At 36.6% G+C, this 22,018-nt stretch overlaps 1 protein-coding gene across 1 annotated transcript in view; it reads left to right on the forward strand.

Annotated features, from left to right (window-relative positions):
• Positions 1–375: 375 nt before the first annotated feature.
• The window catches only part of LOC107600565 (threonine aspartase 1-like), a 30,095-nt gene continuing 8,452 nt past the window's right edge, over positions 376–22,018 (forward strand). The window contains exons 1-12 of the mRNA XM_016292495.1: positions 376–558; positions 933–1,129; positions 2,082–2,149; positions 2,832–2,900; positions 3,833–3,953; positions 4,519–4,603; positions 7,441–7,520; positions 9,270–9,361; positions 12,893–13,066; positions 14,226–14,304; positions 19,366–19,476; positions 21,595–21,702. Coding sequence (XP_016147981.1) covers positions 1,000–1,129; positions 2,082–2,149; positions 2,832–2,900; positions 3,833–3,953; positions 4,519–4,603; positions 7,441–7,520; positions 9,270–9,361; positions 12,893–13,066; positions 14,226–14,304; positions 19,366–19,476; positions 21,595–21,702 — 1,117 coding nt within the window. The 5' untranslated portion in view covers positions 376–558; positions 933–999. The remainder of the gene's footprint in view (positions 559–932; positions 1,130–2,081; positions 2,150–2,831; positions 2,901–3,832; positions 3,954–4,518; positions 4,604–7,440; positions 7,521–9,269; positions 9,362–12,892; positions 13,067–14,225; positions 14,305–19,365; positions 19,477–21,594; positions 21,703–22,018) is intronic.

Raw genomic sequence — 22,018 nt, forward strand, 5'->3', positions numbered from 1 at the left:
TTCATAAAATATCAGATCTGTAGAGTCCTGTGTTATCTGCATTTTGGAGATTATACCATGTTATACTGCGCTATATCCCTGACGCCAGTTCATACTGTTTCAGTATTTATTTTGTATGCTATACTATTACTATATTACATATTTTATACATTATTATTTTTCATACTCATAGTAATTAGTATTATCTTAAGTAACTCCTATGTTATAAATACATATGAAAAAATATATATTTTATTGTCTGTGTAAAAACAGTGCTTTCCTTTTTTTTTTCTTTTTTTTTTTATATATTTGATAAACGCAGTGCATGGCTCTGCCGCTGGAGGCCGCTGCTGCAGTCACACGGTCACATGTGCAACTGAACCAGGAAGTGTTTTGGTGTGACGCGAGCACATGTGCCGCTTCGTCACATCATATATCACAATCAAGCAGCAGACGCACAACTACACTCATTATTTAGTGCAATCTGTCTGTGTGTTTTGTAAGTAGAGATGCTGAGCCGTGCGTATGACTGTGGAGATGCACGCTCTTCTTCCGTCTGCACCTGAAGTCTTCTCGCGAGTGAGTTTGGCTATCTTTATTCTATCATCTGTTTTGTAGGACTGAATTTGTCAGTAGTTTATGCATATAAAAAGCGCATCAACGCAGTTTAATATGAATTTTTTTAGCAAACAATTAGTTACTTGGTTTATTATGTTCTTGAAAGCATGTTTCTGATCTGAGTATTACTTTTCAAAGTAACAGTCTTGAGATGAAGAGAGAGGTTTAAAGGGAAGCATTGAAATACAAGGAATCTGTCATTGTTGTAATTGTCCAAATGTGTATGTCATTATTACTACCAACTGAGTTAGATATAATATAATTCCCTTTATATATATGAGTTGAATTCTGATATAAGATATAATAACTCACTCTCTGTCTTTCTTGGCTTTCAGGACTTGAAGTGTTTTGGAGTTATGAGTGAATGATGGGTCAAAATGCAAGCTACACTGAATACGGGTCATGGAAAATCTAGAAAGCTCGACAGATTGCAAGGAGACTGTGTCTCCACTAAACAAATCAGGGTCAACAGTGAACAGCACTGTCTCCTGTCATGACGGCAAAGCTATGGGTTTTGTGCTGGTGCATGCAGGTGAATGCTTGTCCCTTTGGAAATGATGTAAAAATGCTTCTCCATAGTACATTTCTGCATAAACTTGTGTTTTGGCACAGTTGCGTGCTGAATGAGCGATAGTCTAATTTAGGCTTGTTGATTGATTCCTGTTTTAGATGTAGAGATTTCCTTAAAAAAAAAAAAATTATGTAATTGTTTATTTACCCTCATGTCATTCCAAACTAGTGTGTTGTTATGTCTGGAATACAAAAGCCCAGATTAGAAAAACAAAAATGCATATAACAACACTTCATAATGACCACATCTGTCGAGCATTGAAAGGGACCAAAAACATTGCATATGTATGATAAAAGAAGTCCATAAGTGTTGTGCCCTGTATTCCAAGTCTTCTGAAGCCATACAAAAAGCCTGTCATTTAAATTCTTATTCACTGACAATTTTCTCATCTGCTGCTGCTCTCGAATGTCATTCTCCATTCTGCAGATTCAAAACAGAATGCCACATCCAGGTACAACATACTTGAAACAATGACCTTTGACATTAATGACAACAATCCTGATGAATGGGAGTTGACCTGTTAAAACGGTCTTAAATTTCAGCCTATCGTATAGCTTCTGAAGACCTGAAATATAAGTCTATGTGTATGGTACTTTTTCGAGTGTTTTTGTACTGTCTACAGCTTGACAGGTGGCCACTATGAACTGTCATTGTATTGAAAATAATGGAAAAATAAATGGGTTTTGAATGACATGAAGTTGTCTAAATACTGACTCTACTTTTCTGGCAGACTGCTTTTTTTATGCTTAAGATGAAAATGAATGGATCATAAAGACTTTGTTTATAAAACAAACTTTATTTGTAAGAAAATAGCTTTTAAATACATCTCATAAGACAAGCAAAACTACAGACTGTTAACAGCGGAAGAACCTCACTGAATGCATTTTATTTTTGATGATTTTTACCTCCTCAGGGGCAGGGTATCATTCAGAATCCAAAGCCAAGGAATACAAACATGCGTGCAAGAGAGCGTGCCAGAGAGTGAGTTGCATGTGATACTTCATTCAAAACTTAAGATTCTTCTGCTGTGAACTGTAACCTTTCGATAGCGCTGCCAGAGGTCACATCGACAAGACGTCAGTTCAATGATTTAATCAGTTTTCATTCCCAGCTCAGTTTGCATGATTTTCTGATACGGAATGTGTAGCGTTTTTAACACAAAGATGACTACTTTTTTGCAGAATCTTACTCTGCCAATATACAAAATCTAAGATATGCTAACAAAATTGTAATAGATGCTTGCAGCTAACAGTAATGCATAGGTTGGCAAGCTGCAGTGCACTGCTTTTCCCCATCCAAAGTGCCTTGTAAAGGATGAAAAGAAGGGATCAGGCTCGAGTAAAACACCTGTGCCAGGGAATTTGAGTTATGTGTTGATAACATGACACCAGCAGTGGCTGGTGCCCGGCTTAATATGCCGTTCCACGCTCTCTGCTTGAAGCTTGTCAAGTGGAAAACACTGCAGCTTTATTTTCTTTTTAAGCTCTTTGTATTGGATTATCACATTTTTAAGTTTTGTATATATTAGTTTAATGCAACCCTTTGTGCATAAAGATCCTGAATCCTAAGTAGAACAAAATACACACTGAATGCTCATTGAGTTGGTTTTAGGAATTGGCTGACGTGGGGTTGCTGTCATCAGTTGTGATTTAATGTGTTTCAGGCTGTGGACAGGCTCAGAGCTGGAGGATTGGCGCTGGAGGCCGTGACAGCAGCTCTTATAGAGCTAGAGGTGATAGTGGATCACAACAACACACCAACTCGTTAGGACTGAATAGAGCCTCTCAGAAAACATGAGCAAACATTTCAGATATTAATTGGATAGCATGGAAGTCAAATTCAACAATCTACAAAAAATATTTTGAATGGGCTTTTATTTGTGACCCTGGACCACAAAACCAGTCATAAGAGTCAATTTTTCGAAATTGAGATTTATACATTATCTGAGGGTGCAAAAAAATCTAAATATTGAGAAAATCGCCTTTAAAGCTGTCCAAATGAAGTACTTAGCAATGCATATTACTTATCAAAAATTAAGTTTTGACATATTTATGGTAGGAAATTTACAAAATATCTTCATGGAACATGATCTTTATGTAATATCCTAATGATTTTTGGCATAAAAGAAAAAAACGATAATTTTGACCCACACAATGTATTTTTGGCTATTGCTACCCATGCCACTTATGACTAGTTTTGTGGTCCAGGTTCACATTTTTCTGTTTTAACTTTTTTTTAATCATAGATTGAATAGCCTCGTGTCTCGTCCTTTTGTAATTTGTATTATTTTCTAAATGTTTCTATGTAGCTTCATTATCGTTTGAGTTTTAATAATTTTACTACGTCAACAAACTATTTCAGTTAATTAAAAAAAAAAATTCTAAATTTCATTTAAGTTTAATGATTTTTTTTCATATTATTGTACATTTTATTTCAGCCTTATTTCATTTATGAAAACTGTTTTTTAGTTTTGGTTAACAACAATAACGCTGATGCCAATTTATCAGCTGAAGAAACATCTTGCATGCCCTTGAAAAGTCTATACCTCACAGCCTGATCTTACCCTGACTAAGATCTATGACAGACTACACAGAAAGTCTACACACATTTCTACTCATCAGTGTTTCCTGGCTTTAAAATGTCAAAGTTGATGCTTATTTACAGGACTCCCCGTTCACCAATGCGGGTACCGGTTCCAACCTAAACCTCTCTGGTGAGATTGAGTGTGATGCCAGCATCATGGATGGGAAGTCCTTAAACTATGGAGCTGTTGGAGCCTTGAGTGGTAAGTGCTTTTAGAAACATTGGCAAGGCTGATTGGAGCTTTTTATCATGTGTCAAAAGTGCTATTCGAATTGCAAACAAAATAAATAAAAGCCTATTCCTACCCTCCTCAACCTTTTATGGGAATGTGGCTAAATGCATTTTGTACATGCAAGAGTGCAAGGTTAAAAGAAAAGTTTTTATTTTTTTACTACACTCTAGATGGTAAATGTACATATTATAAATAAGTTAGTTATGCTTTTGGTCTTGATCTGTGGCATATGTGGTACTTTTTAACATTTGAAACAAGCACAAAACAGGATCGATTCTATGCCGTGTTTGTTAAAACAAGCAAAACACAATTCAACATGCATTGTCTTGAAATATTCTGCTCATCTACATAAACTGTCAGTGTGAAACTAGATGATATTAATGCAATGTTGTTTTAGAATGCTTTTTTGGTGCCGTGTACTCCAATGAACTGCATTATTCTTCAACAGATGCGCATGAGAAAGCCAAATGGTTTCTTTTACCATATTTCAAGCTGTCTTGAGTGAATGTGATACTAATGCTGCTCTTTCTATCAGGAATCAAGAACCCGGTGCTGGTAGCCAGAAGACTATTAAGTGAAACTCAGAAGGGGAAGCTATCAGCTGGCAGGATCCCTCCCTGGTGAGCCGAGCTCTCTGATGTTGGCTTTCTGGCTATCAGCATAGACATATAGATGGACTGACATACTTTATTGATGCCAAAGGGGTAATACATGTGTAAAATAAGTAACATCGGCATATCAATTGCAGTATACACAGAATACACTATTATACATGAAAGTAATGCAGCCAGAATGAACAACAAATGTAGCAAGTTTATTATCTTAGCTATAGGAAATAAGTACCATTCATAGAATAAGACATTTTCTATAGATTAAGTGGTCCAAACATATTTACTCATGCCACATTGATTGACACAAATGTATTTTAAAGTGTATTTTATTTAGGGCTGCAAAACGATCAATCGCATTCAAAGTAAAAGTTTGTTTACATACTGTGTGTGTGTGTGTACCGTTTATATTTAATATGTATATATAAACACACACACGTATACAGTGCTGTGAAAGTTTTTGCCCCCTCCGGTTACTTTTTTTTTTTTTTGTGCATATTTGCATATTTTTGCATAATAACTGGTTGTGCCACCCTTTGCCGTGATAACTGGCAATGAGTCTTTCACATCGCTGTGGAAGAATTTTGGCTTTGACTCTTATTTGCAGGATTGTTTTAATTCAGCCACATTGGAGGGTTGTCGAGCATGAATGGACTGTTTAAGGTAATGCTACAGCATCTCAATCAGATTTAAGTCTGGACTTTGACTTGGCCACTCCAAAACCTTAATTTTGTTTTTCTTGAGCCATTCAGAGGTGGACTTGCTGGTGTGTTTGGGATCATTGTCCTGCTGCATAACCCAAGTGCACTTGAGGTCACAAACTGACGGCCGGACATTCTCCTTCAGGATTTTCTGTTAGAGTGCAGAATCCATGGTTCCATCAATTATGGCAAGTCGTCCAGGTCCTGAAGCTGCAAAGCAGCCCCAGACCATCACACTACCTCCACCATGTTTGACTGTTGGTATGATGTTCTTTTTATGAAATGCTGTGTTGGTTTTATGCCAGATGTAACGGGACACACACCTTCCAAAAAGTTCAACTTTTGGCTCATCAGTCCACAGAATACTTTCCCAAAAGTCTTGGGGATAATCAAGATATTTTTTGGCAAATGAGAGACGAGCCTTTGTGTTCTTTTTGGTCAGCAGTGACTTTGCCTTGAAATATAACCCTTTCCAGACTGATTCTTGTCAACTGTTTTGTTTCTCATCTGTTCGTGAATTTCTTTAGATTGCGGCATGATATGTTGCTCTTTTAAGCATGCTTCACTTTGGGCCTGTTTACACCTGGCCATTTCATGCGTTTTCGCTGATCGGATATCTATCTGATTTGTTAAAACGTTTCCATTTACACTTGGCCACATAAATGTGCCGTCGCAAAACGGATATAAATCCGATCTTCAATTCCCACACTATATTTAAATTTAATGGAGTTCACGTCAACGAAATCAAAAGATAAGCGCTGCATTTTATTAATTATCAACTCATTTCAAGATCAAAGACGGCAATAGGAGAGCGCACGGCATCAGCACTGGGAAAGATACGTTTCTTACTACTTTTAATGAAGATGATTGTGTTGACCATCTGCAAATTACTTTTTCATTCGCAACAGTTTGCATGTCGGCTTGCTGAAGAGATACTCAGCTACTCGTCCACTGCGATGCGTGTTGCATTAGCGCAGTCATATCTGACTATAATGTCATATAGGCTATAACAAGCTCTCACACGTTTATTATTTTAACATTTTGGGAGGAGTAAAATTTACATATGTGATTTCAACAACCAGATGCATTTACACTTGTCCAGTTTCGTCTGGAATGCGGCCCAGACCACCTCCTGAAGTGGTTTGAGCGATCGGATTTATATCCATCTCGAATGCGTTTCGGAAGGCATTTACACCTGGTCTTTTCACGATCAGATAGCTATCCGATCAGACAAAGCGCATGAAGTGACCAGGTGTAAACAGCCCCTTTGTCAGACAGGTTCTGTTTAAGTGATTTCTTGATTCAACAGGTCTGGCAGTAATCAGGCCTGGGTGTGGCTAGTGAAATTTACTCGGCTTTCTAAAATAATGTGGTTAATCACAGTTCTATCATGATTTAACTGGAGGGGGCAATTCATTTTTCACGTAGGGCCAGGTAGGTTTGGACAGCTTTTTTCCCTTAATAAATGAAATCGTCATTTAAAAACTGCATTTTGTATTTACTTGCATTATCTTTGTGTAATATAAAAATTTGTTTGATGATTTTAATCTTTTAAGTGTGACAAATATGCAAAAAAAAAAAACAGGAAGGGGCAAAAAACTTTTCACAGCACTGTATATCAAGGATGTTAGATATGTTAGATTTATATATAAAATATTTATGTTTATATATCATGTAAATGATAAATATTACAAGTATAAATATATATATATATATATACATACATACAAATATTTTTTAAAATATGTACATATATGTGTGTGTATTTATATATACATAATAAATATACACAGTACACACACAGTACACAACTTTTATGTTGAATGCGATTTAATCGCGATTAATCATTTTTTCAGCCCTAATTTTATTCATGGGATGGCAAAGCTGAGTCTTCAGGGTAATTTGATGAATAGAAAGTTCAAAAGAACAGCGTTTATTTGAAATAGAATTTTGTAATAATGTAAAAGTCTTTAATGTCACTTTTGAAAAGTATTAATTTATTTTACAGAAAGAAATGTTGTTCATATAGGTAGTGCGTACAATGTGTATGCTGTTCAAAATTAAGGCAGGAAACATTCAAGAACATACAAAGCTTTGAATCTGTGATGAAGTTGTTCTTCCAAATAAATCACATCTTTACTTTGTCAGTTTTTTAGTGGGCAAAGGAGCAGAACAGTGGGCCATAAGCCATGGTATCCCAGCATGCCCTTCAGAGAAGATGACCACCAGTGAGTATCAGACTACCCTGAATCCTCTTTCAGCTTCTGCTGTGTGCTTGACTGCAGATTTATGTGCATTAATAAAGATCAGGACACATCTTTGGATATTGGATTTTGGTAAAAGAAATCCCATCATTTCACATTATTAGGGAAAACAGGAGATTATTACAAGACATTTTTTAATTAATTTTTTTAAATTAATTAATTAGTTTTTTTATGCTAGTAAGACCTTTCTTGGTGTGTGACTTTTTTTTGTGCCAATTTGCTAAAGATGAAAGCGGAGAATGCTTGACATAGCTGTTTTTAAGCAGATGCCAAATATAGATAACATCTTATTGTTGTACATTTCCAGTTATTGCATGAAACATTCGATGACAGTGGTTGCATGATGTATTTTGATGAACAGAATCATCCCAAGGATGAAAAATTATTTAGATGTACACTGGAAGTGTAATTTGTTTTATATTGATGTAGAATATGTTTGTGTGTGTGTGTGACAGACATTTAGGTTTAAGATTTTTGTTTGTTTTAAAGTGACAGTTCACCTTCGGTTGCTGGTCCTCATTGACTTTTCTTTCATTACTATGGAAGACAATGGGGGCCAGCAACTGAAGGTAAACTGTCCCTTTAAGTAATTTAACTACTTAATGTTATGCATTACAATTCTGCATTTCTGCAAATGATAGCATTATGTGTGCTATCTGTTTTGGTTTTGTGTTAATTTTATTCTTGAAAGTATAAGATTATAATTTATTAAGTCAATCATTGTTGTAATTGTTCAGCATTGAAATTGTTACTACCAGCAGTGATGTAATGTAAATGCTGAAATGTGATTTGTCTTATTTTAAACACTAGTTTGCATACTGAATTATGATAGTTTGTCTTCTTTTTATATATTTAACCATTTAGCCACATGTTTATTAAGTGTAGCCGACTGAAAAAAGGACACCCACTAATTCTCAGTGACGGTGACAAAGTAGCTCTGATGCAGCATTTTATTGCAAGCGCTTGTATTTCCTTCAGGGAATGAAAATCTAGTTCTTATTGTCCTTTAACACAGGTTTTATTGAAATATACTAGATGAAGAATAGCTTGAAAGCTTTCTATGTTAGCTAACTGCCTTTTATCAGTTGTAAGTCTTGACAGTGGCACGTAATAATTTCATTGAATAATGATTGGCAAGAAGGCATGTGATCTCATCTGCTGAAGTATTTTTAAATCATTGACTCAGTGTTATTTTTACCAGCTCTAATTGCATTCCATTAAATTCAGCAAAATGACTTAATTGTGCCCATTTCATTGATTCATTTTCTTTGATTAAGAGATTTTCACAGGAGTGGAATGCAGCGCTTGGTAAACAATGGCTTCTATACTTTAATAGAGGGCTCCATGCCGACTCCCAGTGTGTGTGTTAGACTGAGAGTGTGTGTTGTCAGTGTTAGAATGATCTGATGCCAGAAAAACGATGACCTCACTCTAACACATGTCCCATTATTTAGGGAGACTTTCAGGATTTCAAGCACATTTCCACCAACAGACTGATTTATTATGTGAATAAAGGCTCCCTTGCCAAACACGCACCCTTGCTGCACTATATTATCATGAAGAATAATACTAATAATCAAAGCAATAAGGCCACAGAAGCAAAGCAGTTGTCAGCATTTAGCTTTTACTTGCACACACACACGCACACAGTTTTTTGGATAGGCAGTTGAGTAATATCTGTTATTGACTCGCACCTTTTTCAACACTTTACAGAGTTCAGTTTGTCAGGCTACAAGAGGAACAAAAGGAAGATGGAGCTGGCGGAGCAGGTTGAGATGAAGAGGAAAAGACAATTTTGTGGACATGTGAGTGAATCTAAGTCACTGCTGTCCATATTTGATATTTAATATACAGTTATGTGGGGAGGACCAATGAGATTTCAGTATGCATGGGGCTATCTGTTGTGACTTCAGTTAAAATATTCTGACCTTTGTCAGGTCTAGTTCAGAGTTGATGTCAAGAGTTTCTTTTTAGAGTTTGTTAATCAAAGGGAAAACTTTAAAATTCAGGATATGCTGTTGGATTTTGGCATAGGCGTTCTCCCTGATTAAAAAAAGACAACTAAATATGCGAGTTTCTCCTATAAATGCTCCATGATCTATAGGTTTCCACTCCCCATTCAGTTCAACACATTTAATTAGGTCTAAACACAGTGCAGCAGAGGCATTTGCTCTGACATTATTACTCGACTGATAACAGGACCTGCATCTGTTCAGTCCTCTAATTCAAAACCACCACATATACCCAGAGGAGGAAACCCGTCGGGTAATGACGACCTTGAAGGGGGGCGTGGAGACCTCAATTACTCACAATCACAGGAAACACACATACGTATACTTACTGCACTGCTGACATGGCACTACACACAAGGAATTTGACTTGGGTGACACAGTTCTCTGACGATCTTTTGTAGCTTCTTGTTTTTTTTTTATTATTATTATTATTATTTATTTTTTATTTTTATATAAGTTTTAAGTTATTTTAGTACATCAAGGTAAACTAAATTAAGTTGAGAAATGTTTCCATTCAACTACTGAAATTATTATTTTTTTATTTTATTTTCACTTAAGTTAGTTTATTTTATTTTAAGTCAATATATATATATATATATATATGACTTGATTTTAATGATTTAAAATCATTAAAAGTAAATGTGCCAGAATTAACCAAAGAGGCTATTTTTCATCTGTAGACCCTTGACAGAATGTTAAAAAGTCAACCTAAAAACAAGTTGTTCCAAACCTGTACGAGTTTCTTTCTAGTGTGGAACTTAAAAAAATATATTTTCGTAATGGGGGAAAAAATGCTATGGAAGTTGATGGCTACCACAACTGTTTGGTTACCAACATTCTTTAAAACATCATCTTTTGTGTTCAGCAGAAGAAAGAAATTCATGCAGGTTTGGAACAACTTGAGGTTGAGTAAATGATAATAGAATTTTCATTTTTGGGTTTTAAGTTCTCTTTAAGTATAATAACCCTGCATGGACCATTTATATCTTATTTTAAAGAAGCTAAAAATCACAGGTTTTGGTGATTGGGGCCTCATGAATGTTACAGGAGTTTTAAAACAATCGTCGATGTGATATGAGACCGTGGTGCTTCAGCACCACCTCCACCCTGCCGCCCGATCTGCCGTGCCCACATCTTGAAGTTATTTCACTGAATTATTTCCTGTAATGTGCTTGAACATGTTAGCATCTCTCCTACTTTTTTGGTAGATTTTCAAGGAAGCGAATTGACAGGTACACATGGAATGCAGGTGTCGAGGGAAAATGGGTTCCAGTGCAGATCCGTCCACGATGTGACGCTTGTGTGGTCCCGATGAGAAAGCGAAACATGGGTCACTCCTGGGTCATTAGTTGCAAATTACAGTGTCTGAAAATGTGGGCGAAAATGTTATTCGACAGGAAAGACAAATACGTCGAGGTTTAACTTGGTTTGGTGTATGCTGTATTCATGTTCGAACCTTGTACGGTTTGTTTTAAAGATAGCATCGGTTTGAAGTAAGTGATTGCTGTTGGCTCTGTCTACATGAATGATCTGTGCTTCTGGGATGCCACATGGTCTTTCTACTTTCAGTTCAGTTCAGTAAAGACTTTTCTCCAGAGCTATGCATTAAATGGTCATTAAGATAACAACACATCCCCCAGTCTCCTTTCAAGTGGCCTGTGGTTTGGTTGATTTTATAAGTGCCATATTTATTGTTTTACTGGGGATGAAATGCATTTGTAACGCATGGATAGCCTGGGGTCTATGGGTTCTCGCTCATTTTAGATGTAATTTCTGTTATGTGGGTGGGTGCACTCGTGCTTTGTAGAAATATGACTTTAGCATTGAAGGTTTCCCACAGTTTTGAGAAGCTTGGAAATATTTGGGAATATTAGAATATTGTGTTTTATATCTTGCCTGGAGTTCTTGAGTGTTGTTTAGATTTATAGAAGTTCACACGATGAGGGCTTTTGAGAAGAAAAGTAATTACTGGATTTGCAGAAGTTTGCAAGGTTCATGGCAAGGTTTATGTCTTTGAATAGTTTTGCAAAAACCACAAATGGCCAGACATAAACTTGGGGTGAAAGGCAAGGTTGCTTAAAAAACATTTGGGGGTTAACTAAATCTGTTCAGGGCATATGCCCCGGAAACCCAGCCCTAGTGCCGCCCATGCTTTCAGACTTGGAAATGTCATGGAATTTAGTGCCTTAAGTCTTAATATCTACTGTCAATACTAAGTATTGTTAAAAAGGATTTTAAATAATGGCATGACATGAAAATCTGCCTGAAAAGTCTTTATGAAATGGAGATAAAAAAATCCAGTAATTGTGAGCAACTGGGAATTCATTGGTCCAAAAGTATGGATAGTCTGATCGTTTATTTTTTTGTTTTACAGAAAAAGATGACAAAGATGGAAACATTTCAACTTCTCAAGTCAGTTGAAGATTTTTACCAACTTGCTTTCATGACACATCAAAATAGAGACAAAGCGGAATCATTTTTTAAGACATAAAGGTGATATAAACAGCTGCCCATAAAAGAGAGGAAAATTGATGCTCCCCTTTTGGAAAGGTCTGTGAGCAGATGTTGTACTGGAGTTTATTTTGTGAGATATATCACTGATGGTGAGATCAATAATAATAACGTTCTGTTTTTGCCTATTCGCTCATATTTTAGAAAGTTATTGCACATAATCAGCCGAGGTCTGAAGATCCCAGTAATGACACTCTGTTCATGGGAAGATGGAATAATAAATTATAAGTCATCCTGTTCCCTTCCGCAGTTTCTCAAGAACGGCCAATTTGTCAAACAGTTCTACGAGTCTTTCAGTCCACATCAACGCTCTTTCCAAAGTACACAGCAATCAGCAAATGAAAACAGTCCTTTAAAAATGACCACTTTACTTATTATAAATGAGAGCATGAGGATCATTTTTCAGCTGCTGATATGTAATTGGACTTTATGTGCTCAAGTTAGATAGTGACATGTATTACAGTTCCCAGGTTTGTCAGAAAGTTCAAGTTTGGTTATGGTAGCCAGCTGGGTCTGAAAGCCAACTTCATAGACAAGAAAAAAACATTGCATGTTCGAAAAGCAATGTTCAATGTGTTTCAGTCTAGTATTATTCTGGGCTTTGGAAATGTGCCTTTTTTGCTCTTGCCAGTAACCACAGCCTCTTTGTTCCTCTTTTTTGGCCCACGTTTTAGTATGAAGATACTTTGACACTTACATTTATTTTTGATTTCACTTTGTAAATGAGCTCAGGATGTTAGACTGCAGAAAAGTGCTTGTTAATTTCTGTGTGCGCCATAGGAAATTCTAATTGAATGGCAATTTTGTGCGCAGGAGAATGATTTTGGCTGCTTGGAGCCAGTAGGAGACATCATGGTGGAAGGTGAGGAGAATAACTCGGCCTGTCTGGACACGGTTGGTGCGGTCGTGGTGGATCGGGAAGGGAATGTGGCGGCTGCGGTTTCCAGCGGAGGCCTGGCCATGAAACACCCGGGTCGGGTGGGACAGGTGACCTTTGATTTGCTCCTAAGTCTGAGCATATTTATATATTTAATCATGCTATACATTAAATAAATAAGCATGTCAGTGATGTAGTGATTGAGAAAAATCTGTTAATAGTAATAATTCATATTTATTAATATTACTATAATGTTATAATTGTAATTACCATTAACAATGTTCATTGGTATTGTAGCATACTTTGATTTTCATAATTAAGGCCTATTCACTCTGAGCAAAAATTTTTAGCACAACAAAATTTTTAATTAACAATGGATTATTACACTATTGTTCAAAAGGTTGGGGTCTGTAATATTTTAAAATTTTTGTTCATTTTTGAGAGAAGTCTTTTATGCTCAAGGTTGCATTTATTTGATCAAACATATAGTGAAAATCTTAGTAATTACTAATAATTAGTAATGTAAACTGTGAAATTGTAAACTATTATTACAATTTAAAATAACTTTTATGTTCTGATATGCTGATTGGGTGCTCAAGAAACATTTCTTATTATTATCTGTGTTGAAAACTGTTGTGCTGCTTAATATTTTGGTGGAATAATACCATAATTTATTTTAGGATTCTTTGAGGAATAGAAAGTTCAAAAGAACTGCATTTATTTTAAATATTTTTTGTGTAACCATGTAAAAAATATTTATTGCAACCTTTGATTAATTTCGTGCATCTTTGCTGGATAAAAGTATTGATTTCTTAAAAAATAAAAAAAATCTTACCCCAGACTTTTAAACTGTATTGGGTAACACTTTAGATTAGGAAACACATATTCACTATTAACTAAGAGTTTTCCCTGAACAGACTCCTAATTTGCTGCTTGTTAATAGTTTGTGAGGTAGTTATTACGTTTACAGATGGGGTAGGATTACGGGATCAAAAATATTTTAATGCGCAGGATAAAGCATTAATATGTGCTTTTTAAGTACTAATAAACAGCCAATATGCTCATAATATGCATGCTAATAAATCAACTAGTAAATAGTGAGAATTGGTCCTTAAAATAAAGTGTTACCCAGTATTGTATGCTGCAAACATTTGCACTAAGTAATAAGTGCTTTATAAACGGCTTAGATGCATAATCATAAATGTTTTTATTTGCTGCAGCAGAGATACTCTTATTCAACATTTTTCTTCAAATGTTTCTGTGTCTCAGGCTGCTCACTATGGTTGTGGCTGCTGGGCTGAAAACGCCCGTGACGTCAGCCTTTACTCTACAGCTGTGAGTACCTCAGGTATCAAAAACACCGGAGTCATATTAGTGTGACATTACTGTACATTTACTACTTTTTGACAGGTTTTGCACAGGTTCAATCAACCATTAATGGGCCGTTGTTTAAGAAATGTGTGCACAAATTCAGTCCTGATGAAAATCTCATTTGTAGCTAGAAACTTTTGAAATGTATCTCCTTTCTTTGGCCCTAATTTAGATGTCAATCCTTTCCTCCAACATCTTAATGCCATTAGCCAGTTGCTTAGTAGGGACATATTTCAAGAGCAAAAAAGGAGGTTTTCTGCTTAACTTGGGATTCCTGCCGTGAGCGGGGCCCAAGGCCGTGCACAGGTTCAATCAACCATTAATGGGCCGTTGTTTAAGAAATGTGTGCACAAATTCAGTCCTGATGAAAATATCTAATTTGTAGCTAGAAACTTTTGAAATGTATCTCCTTTCTTTGGCCCTAATTTAGATGTCAATCCTTTCCTCCAACATCTTAATGCCATTAGCCAGTTGCTTAGTAGGGACATATTTCAAGAGCAAAAAAGGAGGTTTTCTGCTTAACTTGGGATTCCTGCCGTGAGCGGGGCCCAAGGCCGTGCTCTTCTTGTTTTAAACTAATGCTTTCTGTCACATGAATAAAACGAGATTTGCTCTCTTATATTATCTGTGCCCAAGTCAAGAGGCCACAGACATGATTCACATCTCCATACAACACATGCAAGCACGCATGTCCATTGTGCCCATAGAGGATCTCTTAAAGCAATCATGATATAAGAAGAGGACGAGACGATTGTGTTTGAAAAAAATGCTATGAGGTATTCTCTTCAGGTCAAGATTAAAGTAAAGATGAAATCTGTGTTTGGATTTATACGTCCCATCACAACGCATCACTTCTTTTGATGTGAGTACAGTATATGCTTTTTGGATATGAATATACTTTTAGCAACTAATGGCAAGATTCGTTCAGACATGCTTTAGCTTCTTTGCTAATTGGGCAGGATTACAGTGTAAAATATATGAAAATGGATTGAAGTTGTTTTATATTGTAATAATATTTTACATGACTGTTTTTACTTTATTTTTGAATTCAGCCTTAGTGAACATAAGAGACTTGCTTCCGTAAAAACAATCTTTCTGACCCCAAGCTTTTGAACAGTAATGCATATTATAAATAATTATGTGTAAACTTGTATTATACCATAGCTGTCTCTTATTTTGATGGGGTGGTAAGAGATTGAATTATATGTGCACATACCTGATATGGCCATTGTGAGTGCATTGTGCATTACTTTAGTTACATGTATTAAATGTTTAATTTATTCCATCTCCCCTATTCTGTGCAGTAAATTTGCACTTACTTTGTTAACCACCACGACATGGTACAAGAACTTTTTCAGCATAACTGCACCTGTAACTTTATTATAATATTTCACAAGGAACGACGTGGCTTTTAACAACCGGACACCTTGTAAAAAAAGCTCTACTTGGCTTTGAATTGTCAAACTGTAGCCTCTGTTAATACACTTCCCCGTGCCATAATCACTTACACAGCTTCCAAAGAGTGTTACACTTTGATGAAGGCCTTTGTCCTGCGGCACCCTTGTGTGAAAGCACCTTTGGCCTGGCCTGAGCCCTGCAGTGAACACACACCTGGCCCATTGAAGAGAGACTGGGATTCATTCAAGCTTGGCATGTTGCACAGGGGTGCAGCATGTATGACTTCCACTGGTTAAAAGAAAAAAATGTTGACTATGATGTTGGTCACCTATACTTTTTAAGAGACTTTTGATATATATATATATGTATAAATAAAATAAGTAATTTTTATTTTGCATAACATTTATTTTTAGGACTAAAGCACTTTTTTTGGTATTTCACATTAATCTTAACAACTATCCAAGTTTTCTCATACAATTTCTCAAATTTTTTCTTGATTTTGATGGGAAATATTACACAGACATGTTCTTGACAGGTTTTGTGAGATATACACTATTGCTTGATTCAACAGGTCTGAAATATTACGAGCTCTGTTTTACGTGTGTGCTCCCTGTTGAAATTTTTACTTTATAATCACACAAACTCGTGCAACAGGCATGAAACTCACATTGTGTTTTGTGCCTCTTTGTTTTTGATCGTCCGCCATTCCAAAAACAAAAGCAGAATCACACATTTTATCACCTTCTCCCCCCATGGCCATTTCAGCATGCATTTCTCTTTCATCCTCCTCAAAATTGAAAACGCATGGCGGTGAGGACAGGCCGTTCAAGTGTGCGCTCCAGCAGTGCACCTGCTTTTCATTTCCCAACTTAAAAGGCGTTCCTATCAAAAGGAGGAGAAAAACAATCATTCTGGCTTCAAACTGACACAAAGAGCTCGCTTTCTCTCAGGTCAACCCTGTTAGTCTCTGCAGCGCTCGCTGCGGTTTTGCTGAGGGCGAAAGGCAAGTCGGTGTTGATCCCTTTCGCTACATTTGCCTGTTTCATGCCATTTCTGGTTTGTTGTGTTTTATTTACTTTCCACTGGAAATTGAATTTGCACTATCATGGCGCTGTTTGCTTGTTAAATTAACTGTTAACTTGTGGTATTGTTGCCAGTAATGTCCATTTCTCCAGAGAGAACGCGAGGGTTTACGGTAACTTGAAAATAGTGAGCCAACGGTGGAGCCAGTCGTTTTTTCTTTCTTTTGTTAAAACAACAAAAAAAGGAAGAACAGAAAAGAAATTAGCATCTAATTGTCATGGCAACAAACCCCGCACATAGTTTTGTTGTAGTTACCTGATATTTTACGAGGCCCACGTTTGTGTTTACAGAAACAACACGGCTATTTTCTTAAGGCTTTATGGTTTCTTAGGCTTGAGTGGTTGCCAGACGTTTTGTGTTAAAGGCATTTCTTTACACTCCCTCCCTTTTGAAAACTGGCTGCTGTACACATTCTCCTTTGAAAGGCAAATGAATGTGACAACCTTTAGTGTCTTGACAGTGAGATTAACTGTTTTTATACATTCTTTTAACTTTGTTCCTGTGGGGACACCTGACCTGTCAAACCTTTAGATTTTATTTATTTATTTTTGTCACACTTTATTTTACAGTACATATACAGTACTTACAATGTATATACCCTCTAAAGTGCAAGTAGTACAAAATACGCCACGGCGGCACATATACTAGAATTGGATCGATACAGAGAAGATTAGCATGGCCCCTGTGAAAGGATGACGCAAATCCGTGAAGCGCTCCATCTTTTAGGGGGAAGTCGTGGCCTAATGGTTTACGAGTCGGACTCGTAACCCAAAGGTTGCGGGTTCGAGTCTCGTACCGGCAGGGATTGTAGGTGGGGGGGGGAGTGAATGTACAGCGCTCTCTTCCACCTTCAATACCACGACTGAGGTGACTTGAGCAAGGCACCGAACCCCCAACTGCTCCAACTGCTCCGCCGCAGCAAAAAAAAATGGCTGCCCGGGTGTGTGTTCACGGTGTGTTTGTGTTCACTGCTGTGTGTGTGCACTTTGGATGGGATAAATGCAGAGCACTAATTCCGATTATGGGTTGCCATACTTGGCCACATGTCACGTCACACTTTTTCACACTTTAAATAACTACATGGGTTAATGTTTAGGGGTAAGTTCAGGGTTAGTACCTAGTTATTGTAATAGTTATAAGTACATATATGTACATGTGGAACAGGAGGCTAAAATAAAGTGCTACATTTTCTTTCTTTCTTTCTATCTATCTATCTATCTATCTATCTATTGTTCACTGCTGTGTGTGTGCACTTTGGATGGGATAAATGCAGAGCACTAATTCCGAGTATGGGTCACCATACTTGGCCACATGTCACGTCACACTTTTTCACACTTTAAATAACTACATGGGTTAATGTTTAGGGGTAAGTTCAGGGTTAGTACCTAGTTATTGTAATAGTTATAAGTACATATATGTACATGTGGAACAGGAGGCTAAAATAAAGTGCTACATTTTCTTTCTTTCTTTCTATCTATCTATCTATCTATCTATCTATCTATCTATCTATCTATCTATCTATCTATCTATTAGGGGTGTAACGGTACATGTATCGTGTACCGAATGGTTCACGGGCAAATTCCAAATGGAAGTGATCATCCCTATCCCCTTGGAGTGGGGACATTGGAGTGAGCAGGGCACGTGCGTGCCATTATGTAGTCGTTTGGAATGCACTTGGCAAAGGGAGCGACGTAATTTCCTCATTATCTTCAGCTGGCATGTTCCCGTGACAACGCAGCACGGTGTCCGTCAGCAGATGTTGTTGTTTTAATGTCATAAATGTCTTTTTATTGTTGTTAGCATAACTGTTGCAAATAAACATACATTTTATATTTTAAAAAGTTTTTTATATAATATATAAAAAATAATATATATAAAACTTTTTTAAATATAAAATGTATATATTTTTTTAATGCTGGTGTCCATCAGCGAAACTGCTAACGGACACCGTGCTGCGTTGTCAAATTGAAATCCATCCATCCATCCATTTATTTTTACATTAGATTGTCTAAATAATTCAGTGTAGGATGTCAAAACCAGTCTTATGGTAATTGGTTTGTTCTTAACTGTTTTTTTGTTACAACAGGTGACTCTTGAGAGTAGTTTGTTTTAATGAGTTGATTCATAAACGCAACCTGTTTTTCATCAGTCTAACAAATCGATTTACTATATATGCTATTTAAATTTATACAATGCCATTCAAAGGTTTGGAGTTGGTAAGACTTTGTTTTAAAGGAATTCTTTTATTCAGCAAGGATGCACTAAATTGATCAAAAGTGACAGTAGAAACTTTCACATTGTTGTGATTGGAAGATCAATCTCATATGCAAATGCAGAAACAGCACTTGCCATTTAATATGCAAATACACGTCAGTTGCAATTCAGTAGGACAGTAACATTTTCTGAAACGCCATGAACACAGACAAGCAGAGTGATGCAAACAGTGAAACGTCTCAGTGCTTTTGGACAAATAAATCGGATTATGCAATGTTGTTTTTTTTGTCAAATAACAATAAATACTGAATTATTAAAATGGGTCTTGTCTTTACTATTGCAGGCTCTGGAGAGCATCTGATTCGCACCATGTTGGCCAGAGAGTGCTCTACTGCCATGCAGGCTGAAAACGCACATCAGGCCCTACTGGAGGCTATGCAAAACAAATTCATCAGTGAGTGACTCTCAGAGACTCTCTTTCCCTCCCTGTCACCTTGTTTTCATTTTTCTCTCTCTCTTTCAGCAGGCTAGTGTCACTTCACCACAGTATGTGTGAGTAAGAGCAGCTCTGAGCTAAAACCGAACAACAAAATCATTAACAACTTGCTTGACTGGAAATGAGCGCTACAAAAATTCAGCAGCCACAACGTTTTTTCAATTTGTTTGGATTTGGGGATCAATAACATTCTTTTGAATGGGCTCCACAAGTTTTTGGTTAAATCATATTTATCTGGCCACAGTTATTTTCAGTTGCCATAAATACTATGTTGACAGGGCATGTGAAGATGTCGCTTGCTTTCATGTTCAGAAGCTTTGCTCATTTTGTTCCCGTTCTGGGCTTGTGAAATCGGGTGACCGCTTGGATTTCATATTGAATGTAGCACACAAAATACATGTGGGAATATTTGCTGGTTTTGGCCTGTGACCTTTATAGTTTTGTTGCACGGAAATCTACAACTGCGGGAGATGCATAAATCTACATAAATATCCAAAGCAAAACAGTGGAATATTTTATTATAATTAAGGAATTAATTCATGAGAAAATAAGAAAGTATTATGTACAATCTGCACTGTTGCAAACAGGTCTTGGATGGATCTTGCACCATATACTAATACGATGCGATGAGATTCCAGTGACAAGCAATTACTTGTCAGTTGATACATGGTGACAAATCAAAACCATTCAAAAGTCATAGCCAATCAGAAGAGAGCGTGGGCGGAGTTAATAATGTTAATTAAATTCATGAAATTTAAAACGTTTTAACATTATTCAGAATACCTAGTGACTGATAAAAGCTTTGTTTCACATTTTATTTCACAGTTCTTGTATCCTTTTAGTTTTTTTTTATATCTAATGTAAATTATCCTTTGTCGCTATAGTCGGCTATTGAAGTCACTCAAAATGATATTCGAACTCTAACTTAAATATTGTGCACAGACGTACATGAGATTATCATTAAGCTGTCAGCCGCCAGTTCACAGAAATAGAAACCAGTCCAAAATCTGTTGTTGATCAAGATGTATTGCTGTCTCTGATTAATATGGAAAAGATACCTTTTGTGTGTTGTCGTGCCGCATTGTCTGTTTTGGACAAGGTGTTCATTTTGAGAAAATGACCAGATGGCTATGCATTATCACTTTTTTAACCGTATAGTTAAATAAGTGGACCTGAAATATTGATCTAATTTGAAATTATTTTATTATGTGAGAAGAAAGAGACTGTGGAGTGCCACGATGTTTATTCTGTTATACGATTTGACTGCAGGATGCTGTCACTAACCAATCAGAATCAAGTGTTTCTGAAAGCTGTGTAATAAATTTGATTGAACTGTGGGGATGAAACAGAAGAAAAGAATAAAAGGCTTTTTAATGGAATGTTGGATAAAGATCTATTTAAAGTTGTCTTTTGAAGTGTGGTGTTAAGATGTGTTCTGTGTGAAGGCCATCCAGGTTTTCATTGAAGGGTTTTAATTGAGAGGTGTCATAAAAAGAGCTGTTCTGTGTAAACAAGCTGAACACAACATGATGTGCAAAATTAATAAACCGAGCACCTATATGAGGTGAAATTGAACTCTTCCCTCCTGTGGATTGATGTTATGCTTGAGTGCTTCAAACCCAGCACTCCTTTGGTTTTGAGATGTAATCATTTGAATGGGCTTGAAGCCCGTTTTTTGTTTTTTCCTCTTTGGAAAAGTATGCATTTCTCAACAGAGTCCCTTTATCAGGGCTCCGTGAGGGGTTACAGAAATAACTCATTCCATCATTAACCTATTAAAGAGCGAAAAGTGGCTCTGCTCCCAATTTTTCTCGTTTGGTTAATAAAACAAAAGCTTTGGAAAGAATAATTGTTTTCAGTTGCTTAGGTTGGCAGGGGAAAGTACGGAAATGTACCGCTTTTCCGCTCATTTCATTAACTTCTCAGAACAGAGCATAACTAATAAATCACTGACTGAATCGCTGGATTTTCTTAGATGCCTCCAACGTGCTTTCATTTCTACTTCACATCTAAATCGATTGATTGTAGTGGAAAGAGGGTCATGGTTGAAATGCAGTTGGCTTGTTTGTGTTTAAGGTTCGCCGTTCCTGGCTGGCGAGGACTGTGTTCTGGGTGGGGTGATCGTTCTGAGGTGCTGCACATGTGGAGAAGCCCAGCGCTCTGAAGATATCCAGGCTCTGCTGGGTACGTGCTGCTCTGTCCTGCCTCAGCTTGAATCCAATAATTGTGTGTTCATCAAAGCAGAATGGAACAGAATGCAGGGATCTTGCAGTAAAATGTAAATAAAAATAATACTAATAAAGAATAAGAATATAAAGTGATATTTTTACTAGTCATTTTATTCACTTTATTGATATAAAATAATTAAAGGTTGTTTTGTTTTTTAATGTTATGTAAAAAACTAAAAAAAAACACCTTAAAGGGATACTCCTCCCCAAAATGAAAATTTTGTCATTAATCACTTACCCTTATGTCGTTCCAAACCCATAAATGCTTTGTT

This window comes from Sinocyclocheilus grahami, unplaced genomic scaffold (genome assembly GCF_001515645.1).
Source record: "Sinocyclocheilus grahami isolate Dianchi unplaced genomic scaffold, SAMN03320097.WGS_v1.1 scaffold286.1, whole genome shotgun sequence".
NCBI classification, from domain to species: Eukaryota; Metazoa; Chordata; class Actinopteri; order Cypriniformes; family Cyprinidae; genus Sinocyclocheilus; species Sinocyclocheilus grahami.